Source organism: Leucoraja erinacea, chromosome 16 (assembly GCF_028641065.1).
Source record: "Leucoraja erinacea ecotype New England chromosome 16, Leri_hhj_1, whole genome shotgun sequence".
NCBI lineage: Eukaryota > Metazoa > Chordata > Chondrichthyes > Rajiformes > Rajidae > Leucoraja > Leucoraja erinaceus.
The window spans coordinates 3,722,470-3,743,957 of record NC_073392.1 but is presented as its reverse complement, the minus strand read 5'-3'; the positions used below and the strand labels follow the sequence as shown (position 1 = coordinate 3,743,957).

At 46.1% G+C, this 21,488-nt stretch overlaps 1 protein-coding gene across 1 annotated transcript in view; it reads left to right on the top strand.

Annotated features, from left to right (window-relative positions):
* Nucleotides 1-21,488, top strand: part of LOC129704913 (protein CFAP20DC-like) — a 92,447-nt gene that overhangs the window by 7,346 nt on the left and 63,613 nt on the right. The window contains exons 3-4 of the mRNA XM_055648323.1: nucleotides 8,659-9,023; nucleotides 20,794-21,123. Coding sequence (XP_055504298.1) covers nucleotides 8,659-9,023; nucleotides 20,794-21,123 — 695 coding nt within the window. The remainder of the gene's footprint in view (nucleotides 1-8,658; nucleotides 9,024-20,793; nucleotides 21,124-21,488) is intronic.

Sequence of the window (21,488 nt, the reverse complement as noted above, 5' to 3'; positions counted from 1 at the left end):
TCTTAAAAGAAACTCAAATTGGCCAGTCTCGTCTTCCTCATAAGTTGTCTTGCAATAATTATAGGAAGTTGGGTGTTGGCATCGGTAGTAAATCGAGGCACGGCTTAATCAGTGGTAATGGTTTTCATTCTTCGAGTTTTGGTTTCACCCTTGTAATTTATATTTATAAATGTTACCTGCTGTCTGAAGTAGGGTCTCGACCCGAAACGTTACCTTTTCTCCGGAGATCCAGAACAAGGGGTCATAGTTTAAGGATAAGGGGGAAATCTTTTAGGACCGAGATGAGGAAAACTTTTTTCACACAGAGAGTGGTGAATCTCTGGAATTCTCTGCCGCAGAAGGTAGTTGAGGCCAGTTCATTGGCTATATTTAAGAGGGAGTTAGATGTGGCCCTTGTGGCTAAAGGGATCAGGGGGTATGGAGAGATGGCAGGAACAGGATACCGAGTTGGATGATCAGCCATGATCATATTGAATGGCGGTGCAGGTTCGGGGCCGAATGGCCTACTCCTGCACCTATTTTCTATGTTTCTATGCTGCCTGACCAGTTGAGTTACTCCAGCATTTTGTGTCTATCTTTGGTGTAAACCATCATCTGAAGTTCCTTCCTACACAACCACTGTGTAAAAACAGTCATGCCCCACACATCTCCCACTCACCTTCAAGCTATGCCCTCTAGTCTTGGATATTTACTTGATAATATAATCATTTATTCAATTATACTTGCAAACGTTAAGAAAGATGCTTTTCTAAGATTTATATTTCTGACATGATACTGCTGTGCGTAGGAAACTACATTTTGCATGCCATCTGTACCTTGATGGCTCTGGGAGTAGTAGATTTATGACAGGGAAAGTAAAATAATAGTTAACTATTTAACTGCTCAGCGTGAGTTTATTTATTGAACATGGAAGTAGCATGTTTGCACCTTCTTGTTCCTTTAATTTTAACCGCAGAGCAATGATTCTTCCAGCGACCCCAGTCCCCATTAACACCGTGAGTGGATACATACCACGACACCAAGGCCACAGGGAAAACGTGCGCACTCCACACAGACAGTACCCGAGGTCAGGGTTGAACCAGCATCTCTTTCCTGCTTTTGAATCTAGCAAGTCAATCCAACTTTATTTGCCACCTACACATAGAAGATGTGCAGTGAAATGAAAGTGGCGATGCCTGCGGGATTGTGCAAAAACTACAGAACAGAAACAGTATTTACATTTTAGGGAAAAAAAGGACACACCACAGTAAATTATTCCCCGGTGAGATTAGAGTTTACAGTCCTGACGGCCTGTGGGAAGAAACTCCGTCTCATCCTCTCCGTTTCCGCAGCGTGACAGCGGAGGCGTTTGCCTGACCGTAGCAGCTGGAACAGTCCGTTGCTGGGGGGGTAGGGGTCCCTCATTATGTTGCTGGCTCTGGATCGGCACCTCCTGGTGTATAGGTCCTGCAGGGGGGCGACTGTAGTTCCCATGGTACGTTCGGCCTAACGCACTACTCTCTGCAGAGCCTTCCTGTCCTGGGCAGAGCAGTTCCCAAACCAGATCGTGATGTTTCCGGACAAGATGCTTTCTACAGCACCAGAGTAGAAGCACTGGAGGATCCTCAGAGAGACTCTGAATTTTCTCAGCTGCCTGAGGTGGTAAAGGCACTGCCTTGCCTTACTCAACAATGCGGCAGTGTGTGATGTCCATATCAGATCCTCTGTAATACACTTTTTTTGCGATAAGGAACTGCAGATGCTGAAATCTTGAGGAAAACACAAGGTGCTGGAGTAACTCAGCGGGTCGAGCAGCATCTGCACACACGGCGCCCAAGGTCAGGATCGAACATAGGTCCCTGGCGCTGTAATATTAGACCATTTGGCCCATCAGGTCTACTCCGCCATTCAATCATTGCTGATCTATCTCTCTCCCTCAACCATTCAACCCCATTGTCCCACCTTCCCCCCCATAACCCCTGACACCCGTACTATTAAGAACCTATCTATCTCTGCCTTACAAATACCCATTGACTTGGCCTCCACAGCCGTGTGTGGCAATGAATCCCACAGATTCACCACCCTCTGAAATTCCTCCTCATCTTCTTCCTAAAGGTACGTCCTTCTATTCTGCGGTTATGAACTCTGGTCTTAGACTCTCCCACGAGTGGAAGCATCCTCCCCACGTCCCGCTGCGCCACTGTGCCGTCCCTGGATGTTGCGCTAGATGGCACTATTTTAATGCATGATGAGGAACATTTTGTCCAGCGCTTACAGATCGGCTGCAATCTCAGCAGGTGTAACTTCTGATCAATGTTGCAAATGCAGGAAATGAAAAAGTCAGGATGGTGGAATAAGGAATGTGATAAAAGTGAAATTAATGATGTGATCACATTACCGGGCGTGAGTTGTTCATCATTTTTCTCAGATAATGAGGTGACCTCACGTTGAATGTGTATTGGGTTCAGTGAGATCTGGCTGAATAATCTATCTATAACATATAACCATATAACAATTACAGCACGGAAACAGGCCATCTCGGCCCTACAAGTCCGTGCCGAACAACTTTTTTCCCTTAGTCCCACCTGCCTGCACTCATACCATAACCCTCCATTCCCTTCTCATCCATATGCCTATCCAATTTATTTTTAAATGATACCAATGAACCTGCTTCCACCACTTCCACTGGAAGCTCATTCCACACCGCTACCACTCTCTAAAGAAGTTCCCCCTCATGTTACCCCTAAACTTATGTCCCTTAATTCTGAAGTCATCTAAGATGAACATATCTCCTGGCGTTCACTGTGGCGCAGAGTTAGAGTTGCTGCCTTACAGCGCTTGAAGCGTTGGAGACCCAGGTTCAATCCCAACTACGGATGCTGTCGGTATGGAGTTTGCACGTTCTCCCCGTGACCTACGTGGGTTTTCTCTGAGATCTTTGGGTTTCCTCCCACACTCCAAAGACGTACGGGTTTGCAGGTAAATTGGCTTGGTATAAATGTAAATTGTCCCTAGTGTGTGTAGGATAGTGTTAGTGTGCGGGGGTCACTGGTCAGTGTGGACCCGGTGGGCCGAAGGGCCCGTTTCCCTTTTTATATCTAAACTAAAACTAAAAAGCTGGAGTAACTCAGCGAGACAGACAGCATCTCTAAAAAAGTCTGAAGAAGGGTCTCGACCCGAAACCTCACCCATTCCTTCCCTCCAGAGATGCTGCCTGTCCCGCTGAGTCACTCCAGCATTTTGTGTCTATCTTCGGTGTAAACCACCATCTGCAGTTCCTCCCTGAATATTCTATCTGACAGGAATAGCTACTACTAAACCGTTGGGTCCCATGTTCACACAGGAGGGCTGGTCCCCCAACGCAATGTTCCACCTCTCCACCAATTCCAATATTGGTGGCCAGTGTGGGGGGGGCTTTCTGGAGCGCTAGTATGGGTGTTGTGGGTAGAAGGGACTGGTTTCCAGAGGGCTAGTATAGGCATTGTGGACCGAATGGATTCTTGGGCTGGCAGCTCAGTCACTGAGGCCTGGTGAACTAGCAGCTCAGTCACTCAAGCCTGGTATGCTGACAGCTCAGTCGCAGAAAATTCGATTTCATAGCATTTCAAACAGAGTGCAGGCCAGCAAATTCAATTTCATAGCATTTCAAGCAGAGTGCAGGCCAGCAAATTGCCAAACAACTCATTGCATTGTTAATAAGGGCTAACAAATAATTTATTGCAAGTACATTGCAGACTCACAGTTCAGTTGATTCACAGCTTAGAATCACAGTTGTGGACTCTCCCTCGCGATCTTCCAGAGTGACTGACTCCAATGAGGTAGATAGTAGTTCAGCACTGCTCTCTGTTTGTGGTAGGATGGTTCAGTCGCCTGATAACAGCTGGGAAGAAAACTGTTCCCGAATCTGGAGGTGTGCGTTTTCACACTTCTGTACCTCTTGCATGATGGGAGAGGGGAGAAGAGGGAGTGGCCGGGGTGCGACTGGTCCTTGATGATGCTGCTGGCCTTGCCGAGGCAGCGTGAGGTGTAGATGGAGTTAGTGGAAGGGAGATTGGGCTGTCTGATGATCTGGGCTGTGTCCACAACTCCCTGTACTTTACTGCACCCTTGGATGAAGCCATTTCCAATCTATGCTGTGATGCATTTACAAAGGGAACCATTTTCTCGTGTTGGGTTTAAAAGCACATTTGAGGGTATCCAATAACAGAGAGCATTTGCCAGTCAAATAAAATATATAGTTGATAAAATAGACTCTACAGCAAAAATGTAAATATTCTGTCAAAGCTGCAGTGTGGCATAAACAGCAGGTGATTACTTTCAAGTTTAGAATTTGGCAATTATATACACTAACTCTGAGTCTCCTTTCCCAAGGCAGTGCCCTAAACTATGGATAAAACTTCCCCTTTGAATAAGATCTTAACAATTCAGCAGTTTTTTTAGAATTTGTTCATCATTTAATTCCTAAGGAGTTTAATGTTTACAAGATGTCCCCTACATAACCCATTACAGTAATTCCGCGATGCTGTGTGGAAACAAGGAACTGCAGATGCTGCTTTACAAATAAAAAGGAGACAAAGTGCTGGAGTAACTCAGTGGGTCAGGCAGCATCTCTGGAGAACATGGATAGGTGACGTTTTGGGTCGAGTCCCTTCTTCGGACTGGAGAACTTCTCGCAACCTGAAACGTCACCTATCCATGTTCTCCAGGGATACTGCCTGACCCGCTGAGTTACTCCAACTCCTTGTGTCCTTTGAACATGTTTCTTTCCAAATAACCATATAACATTATAACAATTACAGCACGGAAACAGGCCATCTCGGCCCTACAAGTCCGTGCCGAACAATTTTTTTTCCCCTTAGTCCCACCTGCCTGCACTCAGACCATAACCCTCCATTCCCTTCTCATCCAAATACATTTATTGAGTTAGATTGCAGATTGTTAATCAAAATACACACTTTAGGCCCAGGTCACCATACACATTTAGTTTCCAAGTCTAAATGCCTTGAAAATATAGAACACAAAGACAATGCTACATGTTATCCAACGGGACAGGCACCAGTCACTTTTAGTTGCCCCAAGTGTTGTGGAAACTGGCACTGCAGTATTCCAAGTGTCACGCCTACACAAATAGTTCTGGTAAGTAGGATCCCATGTTTACGCACCCTACGCTGCCCCTTAAACTAGGGGGACATCTTGGACCGTGGACCAGCAAACAATTAACCTTTTCAACCTGCACCTACTTTATAGAGCTGTTCAAGAAGGAACTGCAGATGCTGAGAAGATCGAATGGTACACAAAATTGTGATTCGTGTGAGAAACTCAGCGGGACAAACATGGTAATCTCATCAGGATGGAGCAGAAGGAAAATAGGCGACGTTTTCACGCTGCCGAAACCCTTCTTCAGACTTTACGGCCCAGTGTGGTTGCGGTGGGGGATGTAGGCATCCAGAGGAGGAACCAAGGCAGGTCATCGAACGGGTCCCCCCGCCCTTTTTTTTGCAGAACTCCGCCTACAGACTGAGCCACCATGCCGACAGCACCATGAGAATCAGGATGGAATGGTAGACCGTGAATGATGGAAATTAATGCAATCGTTTCGGCAGAAACCAGCGTAAACCCTTCTTCAGCACTGATGGCGGGCAGATGGGGGGGATCAGCGGCAGAAGGGAAACCACATGTCAGGTGCCCTGGACCACGTATCTTCAATGCGGTGGCGCCATGCACTTCTTCAGGCCAGCAAGCTACTACCGGGCCTGCGCATGGCAACCTGTGCCGACAGAGCTCATTGCAAATAAAGTTTCCGCCAGTGCCCGACAGTTTCGCTTTGTGCTCATTCGAATATAGTACTCCTTGGATACCTAAGTTTCTCGCGTTTTGCTTCTTACTTACGATTTTGCTCCGCCACCGAATATCGGCCGTCCTGCTAATCCAATTCCCGCCCTTTTTGTTCTTCCCCAGTTTGCTTGGTGAATTCAAAGACTGTCGTGCGTGTTCCCCCTCTGGTGTCAAGGAACTGCAGACTTACCCCTCGTGACCTGACACCTGGGCCCCTCCGAGCGATGCATGGACATGATGCTCTTTATGTACTCCACCACATCATCAGATGAAGATGTGAATGTGAATTCAACAGCAGCTTCAGCCCCATGCATCTTCATAGCATAGGAGGGTGAACACCTTTGATTTCACTAGGCTTCCGGGCTGCCCCGACATATGGAGAACTGCAGGATGCTGATTTACACCCAGGAAACCAAAGTAGGGCTGCAGCGTAAGGTGTGTGAGTTAGTGCAGTGTGTCAATTTCGGGGGCATTTCTGTTTGTTTATGAGCTCATTCATAGCCAAAACATATTCTGCCGTAATGTAAGGAGCATGGTACGGTGATCTGGGTGGGCCAATGCATTGCCTGTATAGACGTATGAACGAACTGCACCGTGTTCCATGAGATTGAGTTAGAGTAGCGATCCCACCAAATCGCCATTTAGTTTCATTGCATTGCTCCCGAGCGTGCTTGGTAGCCTGATCCCGCGTGTCCCAACGAAGGAGCACAGAGTGAGACATTGGTGGCCGCTGGAGAAAGAAAGATTAGGAGATCCTCATCTTCTTGTTGAGGTCCACCACCCAAGATTAGAACGGAGCTGTTGAACCAGCATAGTGAACTAGCACAATTCTCAAGTCATCTGGCATACAATGACTAGGAAACTAGGAAAGGGGAGAGATTGCAGCCACGCCCTGGGTGTCATGGTACACAGTATGAGTCAGGCATGAAGTAGGCATGCACGGTTTTGCAGGGCATGCAGGCCAGAGCGAAAGCGAATGGTACTGTTAACTTCATTGCAAAAGGATTTGAGTATAGGAGCACGGGAGGTCTACTGCAGTTGACTACATGGCGTCTTGGTGGTGAGACCACACCCTGGAGTATTGGCGTACAGTTTTGTCTCCAAATCTGACAGGACGCGACATTATTGCCATAGAGGGAGTGCAGATAAGCGGTTCACCAGACTAATCCCAGGGATGTCAGGAGGTCTGTCTTACTGCCAAGCAGCTGAGATTCGACTGATCCGCTCTAAGTTTAAGGCATGATTCTAGAATCCTTATTCGGTTCTTCTTGATTTCCTCGAAACTTTACAAAATTCTTAAGGGGTTGGAACACGTTTTTTTCCGACAGGCTAGATTCAGGAAGAACGTTGCTCCCGATGTTACCGGACTACAGTACCTACCTCCAGGACACATTCCGCTCACTTGGTGCCCGTTCCTCCGCAGATCCTTTGGGGACCCCCTCCCCTTTTCACTGAGATGAGAGTAGAACTTTTTTCACACAGAGAGTGCCCACAACGACTCTGATTAGAATTCGTGCCACACCGGAGTTTTAGTCGACTTATCAGTCAGTGCCTTCAATGCTATATGGCTGGTAGTTTGTTAGATGTGGCCCTTGTGGCTAAGGGGATCAGAGGTATGGAGATGAGAAGACAAGATAGGAGATCGGGATACTAGAGTGGGATGATCAGACCTCCATGATCATATTGTCAATGGCCGGTGCAGTGGCTCGAAGGGCCGAAATGGGTCCTAAACTCTTGCACCTAATTTCTATGTTTCTATGGGAGACGGGTGAGACAGGCAAGAGTGGACATTGGGCCGCTGCGAGACTGAACAAGGCATTTCTCTTCTTTTTTTTGTCGATCTCCCCACCAAGATTAGAGGTCTCCGTTTGAGTGAGTCTATCACAGAAGTGAACACACTTCCATGCATCTTCTCATACAATGGCTATTGGCTAGTCTCTTATTGTTCTCCAGTTATTGCGTTGGAGCTTGTCCGGGTTGCGGAGGAGATCTTAGTTTAGCGGATACAGGGCCCGGCGACAGGAATGCCCACTGAGTTTCCTTCTTTACCCCATGAAGGATGGGGTAAAGCGGGGTAGTTCAAGAAAGACAGAGGAATTGAATAAACTTTGCATCAGTCTTCACAGAGGGAATCTCAGGATACTTCCAGTTCCCAGCCATGCGACGTGGACACTTCTGCTATGAAGCCTTTGTACCAGTACGTCTTTGGAGTGCTCTCATTAGTAATTCAGGACTGCTCCACAGGAGATGTAATGGTAGAAACATAGACAATAGGTGCAGGAGTAGGCCATTCGGCTCTTCGAGCCTGCACCGCCATTCAATATGATCATGGCTGATCATCCAACTCAGTATCCTGTACCTGCCTTCTCTCCATACCCCCTGATCCCTTTAGCCACAAGGGCCACATCTAACTCCCTCTTAAATGTAGCCAATGCACTGTGGCCTCAACTACCTTCTGTGGCAGAGAATTCCACAGATTCACCACTCTCTGTGTGAAAAATGTTTTTCTCACCTCGGTCCTAAAAGACTTCCCCCCTTATCCTTAAACTGTGACCCCTTGTCCTGGACTTCCCCAACATCAGGAACAATCTTCCTGCATCTAGCCTGTCCAACCCCCTAAGAATTTTGTAAGTTTGAAGTTTGAAGTAAGAAGTTGTAACGCAGCTTGAGTATTTTGTTGGTTCACATGCTTGATCAATGGTGTTTTATCATTAATGTCTTATTATTATTAACGTGTAGTGTTTTCTGAGTCATTCGTTACTGTCATGTTGTTACATGGGCGGAGCACTAAGCCAAATTCCTTGTATGTGAATACTTGGCCAATAAACATACTTATATTTTCAGACAAATGGCTCTTCTCCGACCAATCGGAGGAAGGTTTCCAGTCCCGTTCCTCTCATCACTCCACACCCAAACAACGGCACGCCAGAAACAATGCGCGTTCAGACGTAAGAGGCCGCAGCGCGGAGAACGGACGCGTCTCAACATGTTTCAGTGACGATGATGAAAGGGAGGATGAATTAAAACTGAAGGACGTGTACACATATTCATCTCAGCCAAGGTCAGCTCCCCGCGGCAGGTTGCACAATGCTTCATCGCAGGGCATCATGTGGACTGTGGAAATGAAGGGTGATGAAGAGCAGGACATCGCAGATGAGAGAGAAGCTCCAATGGAGGAAGATTTCCATGGAACTTACAGCAGTGAGGAGGTACGTTCTATTTGAATCTTGCTCACATTTATTTCGAGAAGGATGAAATGCTGAGAGTGACACAAAATGCTGGAGTAACTCAGCATCTGGGGACAGGCAGCATCACTGGATAGAGGTATGAACATTGACTTTAACTTGAAGTTACCCTTTGCTTTCCCTCTTTCTCCATCCCTCCCCCTTCCCAGTTCTCTGACCAGTCTGACTGTCTCCGACTACATTTTATCTCTTGTTTGCTTTGTGTGTGGAATTCTCTGCCTCAGATGGCGGTGGAGGCAGGTTCTCTGGATACTTTCAAGAGAGAGCTAGATAGGGCTCTTAAAGATAGCGGAGTCAGGGGATATGGAGAGAAGGCAGGAACGGGGTACTGATTGGGGATGATCAGCCATGATCACATTGAATGGTGGTGCTGGCTCGAAGGGCCGAATGGCCTCCTCCTGCACCAATTGTCTATAGTCTATTGTTTTTACCTTCTCCCAACTAACAGCGATCTATTCTACATGTTCCTTGATCTCCATCCCATTTGTCCCGTTTTCACACCTTACACTTCCTTATCTATGTACCTCCCTCTTCCCTGACTTCAGTCCCAACCCAAAACGTCACCCATTCCTTCTGTCCAGAGATGCTGCCTGACCCGCTGAGTGACTGCAGCATTTTGTATCTATCTTCAGTTTAAATTAGCATCTGCAGTTCCTTCCTACACATGTAATGCCAAGGCTATGCAAGGCGCTGATCAGACTACATTTGGAATATTGTGAGCAATTTTGTGCCCCATGTCTGAGAAAGGATGTGTTGGCTCTGGAGAAGGTCTTGAGGAGGTTGATGTGAATGATCCCAGGAATGAGTGGGTTAACATATGATGAGCGTTTGAAGGCACTGGGCCTGTACTGTTAAAATTGTACAAGGCATTGGTGAGGCCAATTCTGGAGTATGATGTACAATTTTGGTCGCCTAATTATAGGAAGGGTGTCAACAAAATAGAGAGAGTACAGAGGAGATTTACTAGAATGTTGCCTGGGTTTCAGTAGCTAAGTTACAGAGAAAGGTTGAACAAGTTAGGGCTTTATTCTTTGGAGCGCAGAAGGTTAAAGGGGGACTTGATAGAGGTCTTTAAAATGATGAGAGGGATAGACAGAGTTGACGTGGACAAGCTTTTCCCACTGAGAGGAGGGAAGATTCAAACAAGGGGACATGACTTGAGAATTAAGGGACAGAAGTTTAGGGGTAACATGAGGGGGAACTTCTTTACTCAGAGAATGGTGGCTGTGTGGAATGAGCTTCCAGTGAAGGTGGTGGAGGCAGGTTCGTTTTTTTTTTTTTTTTTTTTTTTATCATTTAAAAATAAATTGGATAGTTATATGGATGGGAAGGGAATGGAGGGTTTTGGTCTGAGCGCAGGTATATGGGACTAGGGGAGAATACGTGTTCGGCACGGACTAGAAGGGTCGAGATGACCTGTTTCCGTGCAGTAATTGTTATATGGTTACTCGCTGGAGTTTAGAAGGATGAGGGGGGGGGGACTTCAGTGGAACTTACAGAATAGTGAAAGGCCTCGATAGAGTGGATGTGGAGAGGATGTTTCCACTAGTGGGAGAGTCTGGGACCAGAGGGCACAGAATTAAAGGATGTTCCTTTAGGAACAAGAGGAGGAGGAATTTCTTTAGTCAGAGTCAAGTCAAGTCAAGTTTATTTGTCACATACACATACGAGATGTGCAGTGAAATGAAAGTGGCAATGCTCGCGGACTTTTGTGCAAAAAGACAAACAACCAAACAAACTATAAACACAATCATAACACACATACACCTTTACATAATAAATAATGGAAGGAAAAACGTTCAGTAGAGTTAGCCCCTGGTGAGATAGGCATTTACAGTCCGAATGGCCTCTGGGAAGAAACTCCTTCTCAACCTTCTCAACCTCTCTGTTCTCACCGCATGGCAACGGAGGCGTTTGCCTGACCGTAGCAGCTGGAACAGAGGGCGGTGAATCTGTGGGATTCATTGCCACAGATGGCTGTGGAGGCCAAGTCAGTGGATATTTTTAAAGCAGAGATCGATAGATTCTTGATTGGTACGGGCGTCAGGGGTTATGGGGAGAAGGCAGGAGAATGGGGTTAAGAGGGAATGTTAGATCAGCCATGATTGAATGGCAGAGTAGCATTGATGGGCCGAATGGCCTAATTCTGCTCCTATCACTTATGAACATGAACTTATAAGCCCCAGCAAAACATTTCTAATATACATCAGAATGTATTGGGGAAACATCATCCTTCAGAAAGGGAAGAGATTTGCATTGACAAACCTTACACAACATTTCCATATCATCTCCTTAAATATGATCCTGAAGATATCCTTAGTTATCATAATTATTGTAAAGAGTGAGTGAAATTCAAAGCAGCAGAATTCATTTTTCATGTTGCAATTTATATACACCAAGAGCAATTGAAACTAGATTGGAAAAAAGTTCAATAACTTATTTAATTTTGAAAGGAATTACTTTGGTGAATCGCATGCACTGCGTTGTGTAGTAATTGCTTTAACATGCCATGGTGATGGTTGCAGATAAAATAATTTTTAGTTGTATGAAAACATTGTTATTCATTCTGGCATTCATTTTATCACAAAGATTATTTTTGCTTCTACGAATTAGCAGCATTCCCTGAATAACAAGTGAATATTAGCTTCAAAGATTAAATGTAGCAACAATGAACTGCAGATGCTGGTTTATGCAGAGATAAACACAAAGGGACCCTACTTCAGACCCACCTCACATCACGTAGGAAACGTCACGTATCCGTGCTCTCCACAGATGCTGCCTGACCCGCTGAGTTACTCCATCACTCTGTGAAACGTCACCTATCCATGTTCTCCACAGATGCTGCCTGACCCGCTGAGTTACTCCAGCACTCTGTGAAACGTCACCTATCCATGTTCTCCACAGATGCTGCCTGACCCACTCAGTTATGGTGCAGCAGCATCTATGGAGCTAAGGAAATAGGCAACGTTTCGGGCCGAAATCCTTCTGGAAATAGGCAACGTTTCGGGCCGAAACCCTTAAGGGTTTCGACCCGAAACGTTGCCTATTTCCTTAGCTCCATAGATGCTGCTGCACCCGCTGAGTTACTCCAGCACTCTGTGAAACGTCACCTATCCATGTTCTCCACAGATGCTGCCTGACCCGCTGAGTTACTCCAGCACTCTGTGAAACGTCACCTATCCATGTTCTCCATAGATGCTGCCTGACCCGCTGAGTTACTCCAGCACTCTGTGAACCGTCACCTATCCATGTTCTCCACAGATGCTGCCTGACCCGCTGAGTTACTCCAGCACTCTGTGAAACGTCACCTATCCATGTTCTCCACAGATGCTGCCTGACCCGCTGAGTTACTCCAGCATTTTGTACCTGTCATTAGCTTCAAAAATTATCTTATTCGGAATATAATTTCAGACCACGACAAGAAGGTTTGCACTTTCTAATTATAATGGGTTACTGCCAGCTTAGGAAATCCCAACTGAATGCTTGGCCATTTTCCTTAGTTCAGATTTCATTAAAGCATTTTGACTTTTTGACAGCATAATTCACAGGGCTTGCATAGTTTTAGACTCATGACTTGATATCAGCATACTGATGCGGGTGCATTGAGGAATATTGGGAAGCTTGAGGCATATATATATATAACACCACATTACACACATATACAAGTTCATAATTGTGTGGCACGGTGGCACAGCGGTAGAGTTGCTGCCTTACAGTGCCAGAAACCAGGGTTCGATCCTGACTTGTGGTTGTATGTCTATGGAGCTTGTACATTCTCCCCGTGACCCACGTGGGTTTTCTCCGAGATCTCCAGTTTCCTCCTACACTACAAAGAGGTTTGTAGGTTAGCTTGGTCTCATTGTAAATTGTCCCCAGTGTGTGTAGAATAGTGTTAACATAGGATAGTGTTAATGAAATTCTTAAGGGGTTGGACAGGGCTAGATGCAGGAAGATTGGTCCCGATGTTGGGGAAGTCCAGTACAAGGGGTCACAGTTTAAGGATAAGGGGGAAATCTTTTAGGACCGAGATGAGAAAAACATTTTTTACACAGAGTGTGGTGAATCTCTGGAATTCTCTGCCACGGAAAGTAGTTGAGGCCACAGTTCATTGGCTATATTTAAGAGGGAGTTAGATGTGGCCCTTGTGGCTAAAGAGATCAGGGGGTATGGAGAGAAGGCAGGTACAGGATACTGAGTTGGTTACAAGATACATTTACTTGTCATTTGGACCCCTTGAGGTCCAAACGAAATGCCGTTTCTGCAGCCATACATTACAAACACATAGACCCAAGACACAACATAATTTACATAAACATCCATCACATCGCTGTGATGGAAGGCCTAATAAACTTATCTCTCCACTGCACTCTCCCCCCCCGATGTCAAAGTCAAAGTCAAAGCCCCCGGCTAGCGATGGCGATTGTCCCACGGCCATTAAAGCCACGCCGGGTGGTGCGAGGTCGCACACCGGGTCTTGCTGTTAGAGCCCCCGGCGTGCGCTCGCAGAGTCCCGCGGCCATTCCAAGCCGCGCGGGGCAGTGATGTTAGGCCCCGCTCCAGGAGCTCTTCAACCCCGCAACTCGGGCGGGAGAAGTCGCCGTTGCGAGAGCCCTGAAATGCGGTCTCCCTCCAGGGACCCGCGGGCTCCCGGTGCCGCCGTCCACAGACCTGCCGTTGGAGCCTCCGACTCTCCGGTAGCAGCAGCAGCAGCAGCAGCAGCGCTCCTCCACCGCTCCACCCGCTCCGGACTCGGCCAGCCCCGCGACGGCGACGGTGAGTCGTAGCACCTGAGTCCCCGGCTTCTTCCTGTTGGAGGCCGCTCCTCGTTGCGGCCCCAACGACAACGGAAACCCGACGAGAAAAGGTCGGGTCTCCGGTGCAGGGAGAGATTTAAAAAAAGTTCCCCCCCCTCCCACCCCACCCCACCCCCCACCCCCCACACACACACCCCAACAAAAAATAACAAAAACTACATTTAAACACAGACAGAAAATAAGAAAACGCGGACAGACTGCAGAGGCCGCTGCTGACCAGAGTCGCGCCGCCCACCGGATGCGAGAGCCCTGAAAAGCGGTCTCCCTCCAGGGACCCGCGGGCTCCCGGTGCCGTTGATCAGCCATGATCATATTGAATGGCGGTGCAGGCTCGAAGGGCCGAATGGCCTACTCCTGCACCTATTGTCTATGTTTCTAATGTGCGGAGATCACTGGTCGGCACAGACTCAGTGGGCCGAATGGCCTGTTTCCATGCTGTATCTCTAAACTAAACTGATCTGAACTCTGGGAGCAGAATCTTTCCCCTACAACCCCTTTCTCCTGCCTTTTCCCCATATCCCCCGACACCCGTACTGATCATGAACCTATCAATCTCCACCTTAAGAATATCCAAGCTTGGCATCCACAGCCGTCTGTGGCAGAGATGGTGAAAGGAAGGAAAGAATTAAAATAACTGTGTAACAAATAGACAATAGAGGGATGAATTAGCTAAAGTAGATTTAGCTAGTTTATAGATAGACGTCAACAAAGCTAGCAATGAGAAGTGAAAAGAATAAAAAATATTGTAAATTAATGAGGGAATTACAGCATAACGAATAACGCAAATAAAAAGGCAGTGAATTTATGGGTGTTTGCCTGAGTAATGAGGTTGTAATTTAATCTTGAGGTTCGTATTCATTCTCATGGTTTTTTGCATGCAGACTGAATCTTGAAATTAGATTGTAGCCTTTAATTCAGGATTTATCATCTGCTATTTTTGTTGCAAGTTATGTGGTGTCAGTCGAGTGGAAGTGGTATTAATGAAGGTGAAAAGTAGTGCAGAAATGCCATTGATTGAGGAGAGGGCCAGACACTGGTGACAATTGTGACGTTAGTTTCAAATAATACTGCCACGCGTTTCACACGAATCTTCTTTTTACCATCGTGTACACTTTAGTTGTCGCATTTTGTTCGGCAGATGAAATTAAGCCAATTATATTTTAAGTTTTAAAAGGCTTAAACCCCCTGTCCCACTGTACGAGCTCATTCCAAGAGCTCTCCCCGAATTTGCCCTGATTCGAACTCGGAGATTTACGGTAATGGCCGCTCGTCGGTACCCGGGGCTCTCGTGGACATTTTTCAGCGCGTTGAAAAATCTTCACGAGTCTTCCCGTGCTTACCTGCCGTTAGCGAGTCTTCCCGAGTACCTGCCGTTAGCGCTAAGAGACGTCCCCGAGCTCCGACGTACCCGCTACGTTCATTCTCCGTGCTTACCACGAGTTTGATTTTTTTTTTAAACTCGGGAGAGCTCTTGGAATGAACTCATACAGTGGGACAGGGCTTCTACGAACATTTTTTTAATATGGACCAAATTACAACTGTTTTATATACACCTTCATCGATGCATAATTCTTTTCCTGACATTTTTAATAATTCTCATAAAGTGGATTAATATGAAGGCAATTTGATTCAGTGCTGAATTAGTGCATCTAGTCAAAATTCTATTCCCCTCTCTGATTAAAGCTGTCGTATAATTCAAAGGCAAGTATGCTGGGCGCGTTATTTCCCAGTCAAGCAAGCTGTTGAGAAGATTAAAGGAAAATAGTCTGAAGTATCAAAGATTTTTTTTTGTCATTTGTTAGGCCCTTTCAGCAGTATTCAGAAGCAAGAGTAATTAGTAGCATTTCCTAAGGTGACAGCTTCGTTAGATGTTCCTTCAAAAATGTTTGGGTTGTTCTTAGTACAGTGGCTCCTTGGGTGAACAGATGTTTTTTGATCAGCAGGAAAGGATTAAGTCCATGCAGCTCCATTAATTATAGTCATACAGCGTGGAAACAGGCCCTTCGGCCCAACTTGCCCACACCGACCAACATGTGGAGGAAGGAACTGCAGATGCTGGTTTAAACTGAAGATAGACACAAAAATGCTGGGGTAACTCAGCAGGTCAGACAACATCTCTGGAGAAAGGGAATAGGTGACATTTCTGGTCAAGACCCTTCTTCAGACCAATATGTCCCATTTACACTAGTCCCACCTGCCTGCGTTTGGCCCATATCCCTCCAAACCTGTCCTATCTATAGAAAAATAGATACATAGAAAATAGGTGCAGGAGGAGGCCATTCGGCCCTTCGAGCCAGCACCTCCATTCATTGTGATCATGGCTGATCGTCCCATATCAATAACCCGTGCCTGCCTTCTCCCCATATCCCTTGATTCCACTAGCCCCTAGAACTCTATCTAACTCTCTCTTAAATCCATCCAGTGATTTGGCCTCCACTGCCCTCTGTGGCAGGGAATTCAACAAATTCACAACTCTCTGGGTGAAAAAGTTTTTTTCTCACCTCAGTCTTAAATGACCTCTCTTTTATTCTAAGACTGTGGCCCCTGGTTCAGGACTCGCCCAGCATTGGGATCATTTTTCCTGCATCTAGCTTGTCCAGTCCTTTTATAATTTTATATGTTTCTATAAGATTGCCCCTCATCCTTCTAAACTCCAGTGTATACAAGCCTAGCCTTTTCAATCTTTCCTCATATGACAGTCCTGCCATCCCAGGGATCAATCTCGTGAACCTACGCTGCACTGCCTCAACTACCTCCTTCAGCAGTTCATTCCATACAGACACCCACCCATTGTGTGAAAACGTAACCCTTCAGACGCCTATAAAAACTTTCCCCCTTCATCTTCAACCGATGTCCACTGGGTCTCGATTCTTTCTCGATTAATTATTTTAACCCAATTCGGTCAAACCACAATTATATTTGGATCCTGTCTCTATAGTTGACCATCGAATCATACAGCACAGAAACAGGCCCTTCGGCCCAACTTGCTCCACCTACCTACACTAGTCCCATCAACCAAGATGCCCCATCTACATTAGTCCCACCTGCCCGCATTTGACCCATAGCCCTCAAAACTGATAAGGCACAGACAGGGTAGATGGTCAGTCTTTTGTCCCAAGGTGGAAATGACAACTACAGGAGGGCATAGATTTGAGGCGGGAGGGGAAAAGTTTAAAGAAGATTTGTGACCCAAAACGTCACCCATTCCTTCTCTCCAGAGATGTTGCCTGTCCCACTGAGTTACTACCTTTTCTGAGGAAAGTCATGTTAGTGAGAGGTGCCTGAAACTCACTGCCGGGGGGTTGAGGAAGGGAGGGGGGGGGGGGGGGGGGGGGGGGGGAGAATGGGATGGGGAAAGAGTGGGGGGGGGGGGGGGTGTGGGATGGGGGGAGAGTGGGGGGTGGAGAAAGAGTGGGGGAGAGTGGAGGGGGCAGGGGGGAAACATAGAAACATAGAAATTAGGTGCAGGAGTAGGCCATTCGGCCCTTCAAGCCTGCACCGCCATTCAATATGATCATGGCTGATCATCCAACTCTGTATCCCGTACCTGCCTTCTCTCCATACCCCCTGATCCCCTTAGCCACAAGGGCCACATCTAACTCCCTCTTAAATATAGCCAATGAACTGGCCTCAACTACCCTCTGTGGCAGAGAGTTCCAGAGATTCACCGCTCTCTGTGTGAAAAGGAGATACAACAGCAACATTTAAGAGGCAGGGGATGGAGGGATATGGGCAACATGCAGACAGTTTCAATGGGCATCACGGCTTGCACAGAACAATGGGCTGAAGGGCCTGCTCCAATGCTCTACTCTTGTGTGTCCTTAGACAGGGAGAAACTATATCCTTGGCAAAAAAGGGCTGATAACCAATTGTCATCAATGTAAAAAAACGGGAAAAATGACAATAAGGAATTTTGGACATGACCCCTGACCTCTGCTGCAGCATTTTCAGATCCAATTTCAGATTTCCAACATGAGCGTAATTATGCTTCTGATTATTTTTTTTTTGTTGCAATAGTATTGGACACAAAATTAAAAAATAGCAGAGTCACTTTTTTCCTCTCAATATTTCAATGAAAGCAGCAATTCATTTATCTACACAGCTCAGCTCTTTGAATGCCAATAGTCCGCTGCTACAGCTGTTACCTATTCTTGTTATCGATCTTGGTTCATCCTTTGTGCGAGTCTAACCACTTTTACAGATGAGTAGAGTTAACCTCCCTGTCTGTATCCCACAGATACACAGGTCAGTGTTACCTTGTCCAGGGGTAATCATCATGCCTGTAGAAGGGTCTCGACCCGAAACGTCACCCATTCCTTCTTTCCAGAGATGCTGTCTGCCCCGCTGAGTTACTCCAGCTTTTTGTGTCTATCTTTGATCTCAATTCATTTTAATTTATTGCCCTGAGGGGGGATCTTATAGAAACATATAAAATTATAAAAGGACTGGACTAGATGCAGGAAAAATGTTCACAATGTTGGGCGAGTCCAGAACCAGGGGCCACAGTCTTAGAATAAAAGGGAGGCCATTTAAGACTGAGGTGAGAAAAAAACTTTTTCACCCGGAGAATTGTGAATTTGTGGAATTCCCTGCCACAGAGGGCAGTGGAGGCCAAGTCACTGGATGGATTTAAGAGAGAGTTAGATAGAGTTCTAGGGGCTAGTGGAGTCAAGGGATATGGGGAGAAGGCAGGCATGGGTTATTGATAGGGGACGATCAGCCATGATCACAATGAATGGCGGTGCTGGCTCGAAGGGCCGAATGGCCTCCTCTTGCACCTATTTTCTATGTGTACCGAGATACAGCGAGAAGCTTTTTGTCGCTTGCGAACCATTCAGCGTAAAGACAATACATGATTACAATCGAGCCATTTACAGTGTAAAGATACATGATAAGGGAATAACGTTTAGTGCAAGCTAAAGCCAGCAAAGTCCGATCAAGTGTAGTCCGAGGGTCACCAGTGAGGTAGATAGTAGTTCAGGACCGCTCTCTGGTTGTGGTAGGATGGTTCAGTTGCTTGATAACAGCTGGGAAGAAACTGTCTCATGGTTCAAAGGGAGGTTGGCCAGACTTGAATAGATGCAAAATGCTGGAGTAACTCAGCGGGACAAGCAGTATCTCCCTGCATAGCCATTATTGTCTGAAAAGCTATTATTATATCTACCTCCACCACCACCCCCGGCAGTTCATTCCAGGCACCCACCACTCTCCGCGTAAATAAAAACTAGCCCCGCACATCTCCCTTAAACTTTTCCCCTCTTAAGCTGCACTCTCGTCTGGAGTGAAAGGTTCTGACTGTTTACCCTATCTACGCCTCTCATAATATTATGGGGTTGTCCCACTGTACGAGCTAATTCAAGAGTTCCTCTGATACAAACTCGGAGAATTACGGTAATGGCCGCTCGCAGGTACTCGGGGCTCTCGTGGACATTTTTCAACACGAGTCTTCACGAGCTTACCGCGTTTCCCGGGTACCGTTAGCGTTACGAGCCGCTAAGAGACGTAGCCGCTACGTACATTCTACATGCTTAGCACGAGTTTGATTTTTTTTTTAAACTCGGGAGAGCTCTTGAATTAGCTCGTACAGTGGGACAGCCCCTCTACTGCCTCACAGCACCAGAGACACGGGTTCCACCCTGACTACAGGCGCTTGCCTGTACAGAGTTTGCACGTTCTCCCCGTGACCTGCGAGGGATTTCTCCAAGATCTCCGGTTTCCTCCCACACTCCAAAGACGTGCAGGTTTGTAGGTTAATTGGCTTAGTATAAATGTAAATTGTCCCTAGTGTGTGTAGGATAGTATTAGTGTGTCGGCGCGGGACTCAGTGGACCGAAGGGCCTGTTTCTGCACTGTATCTCTGAACCAAACTAAACTAAACTAGTAGAATATAACCCAACTCCCTACTACCTAGTCGCCTGGACGTCTAGGGATGTGCAGTCAGAATCATTCAATGGACCTCGTTGTACCATGAGGCCCAGGCTGGCGGCAATGAGATCAAGCCCAGAGCTTGAAATTAGAAAGTCCAACCCATATTCCTACTCTTGCAACTTCACAAGGTCCCGTCCATATTCAATAACTTACTACCTCTGAATTATCGTTCGGGGAGAGCAACCACTTTTCAAGTTATGCTCCAAGAAGAATTTATTTGCATTATCCGTTGTAAAGTTTCCTTCAGTCTTAGCACTCGAAGCTCCAGAGGGAAATCATTCTCATTGTCACAATAAGTACATGACAGAACAATTATTCTTACAAAATTGATCAATATTCCTGGCAGAAATCAGCATCTTAATTTATCCATGGTTGATATAGATTTTTTTCCTGCTTGTATTTGTTGGACACAGAATGGTGGAGTAACACAGCAGGGCAGGCAGGCAGGCAGCATCTCTGGAGAGGTAACGTTTCGGGTCGGCACCCTTTTCCTGACCCCTGGCATGAACCAGCATCTGCAGTTCCTTCCTACACAACAGACAATAGACAATAGGTGCAGGAGTAGGCCGTTCGGCCCTTCGAGCCAGCACCGCCATTCAACGTGATCATGGCTGATCATCCCCAATCAGTCCCCCGTTCCTGCCTTCTCCCCATATCCCCTGACTCCGCTGTCTTTAAGAGCCCTATCTAGCTCTCTCTTGAAAGCATCCAGAGAACCGGCCTCCACCGCCCTCTGAGGCAGAGAATTTCACACACAAAGCAAACGAGAGATAATGTGTACATTTTCGATGAGAAATGGGTTGATGTAGACTTGTCAGGGAGGAGAGGAAAGATTGATAAAATTGACTTGAATAGAGAGGCAAAAATAGATAATACTAGTTATTATATTAATTACACGTCCATGTCATAAGTAATTCATTCTGCCTCTAATTGATTTTCAATTTTAATCAAAATTTGCAATAAGCAACGAGATTTTATTTTTTTAAATACAGGAGGATTCACTGAATGGAATGACCAAACTACCTTTGGAAACTCTGACGAGTACAGAAGTCTCGGCGGTCGAACACACGTTGGGACCTTTGGAAGCAAGGTCTGCTTCAGTGGAGCGACCCTCGTGGGCAACTCCTGCTCTTCCCAAAATGGACTCGCAACAGTTTCCGAGCAGTTTCACTCCAGTCCAGAGCAGGTCTCCCACCATGCTGGATGTTCCAGACGCTGAAATCAACTTGACAAAGGGGAAAGATGCCCAACCCAGGACTATGGTCAAAACATCTCTGAAAGAAATTCCCAAGGAAGACCCAAGACTAACTACAGAGACATGTGTAAGTTTTTATTTCTGATTTCATTAGATGAATGGGCACTGATATAAAGTTTGGCTCCATTGATAACTTTTTATTTAATAAGTATTTTCATATGGTTTTTTTTTTAAAAGCATTAGATTAGCAAGTTGAAATGTCTTAGGAAGGAACAGCAAATGCCGGTTTACACTGAAGATAGCACACAAAATGCTGGAGTAACTCAGACTGATATCTGCAAGAATAATAGTTCTGTGCTCATTTGTTCTCATCTCTTTTGTTTTCTTCGTTAAAAAAAAAAAAATTAAATTCAGAAAGAATAAAAGCAAGCTCCAATAAGATGGAAATATTTTAATGATCAATTTATTTCGATAATTTGTTGGCAATTTTGC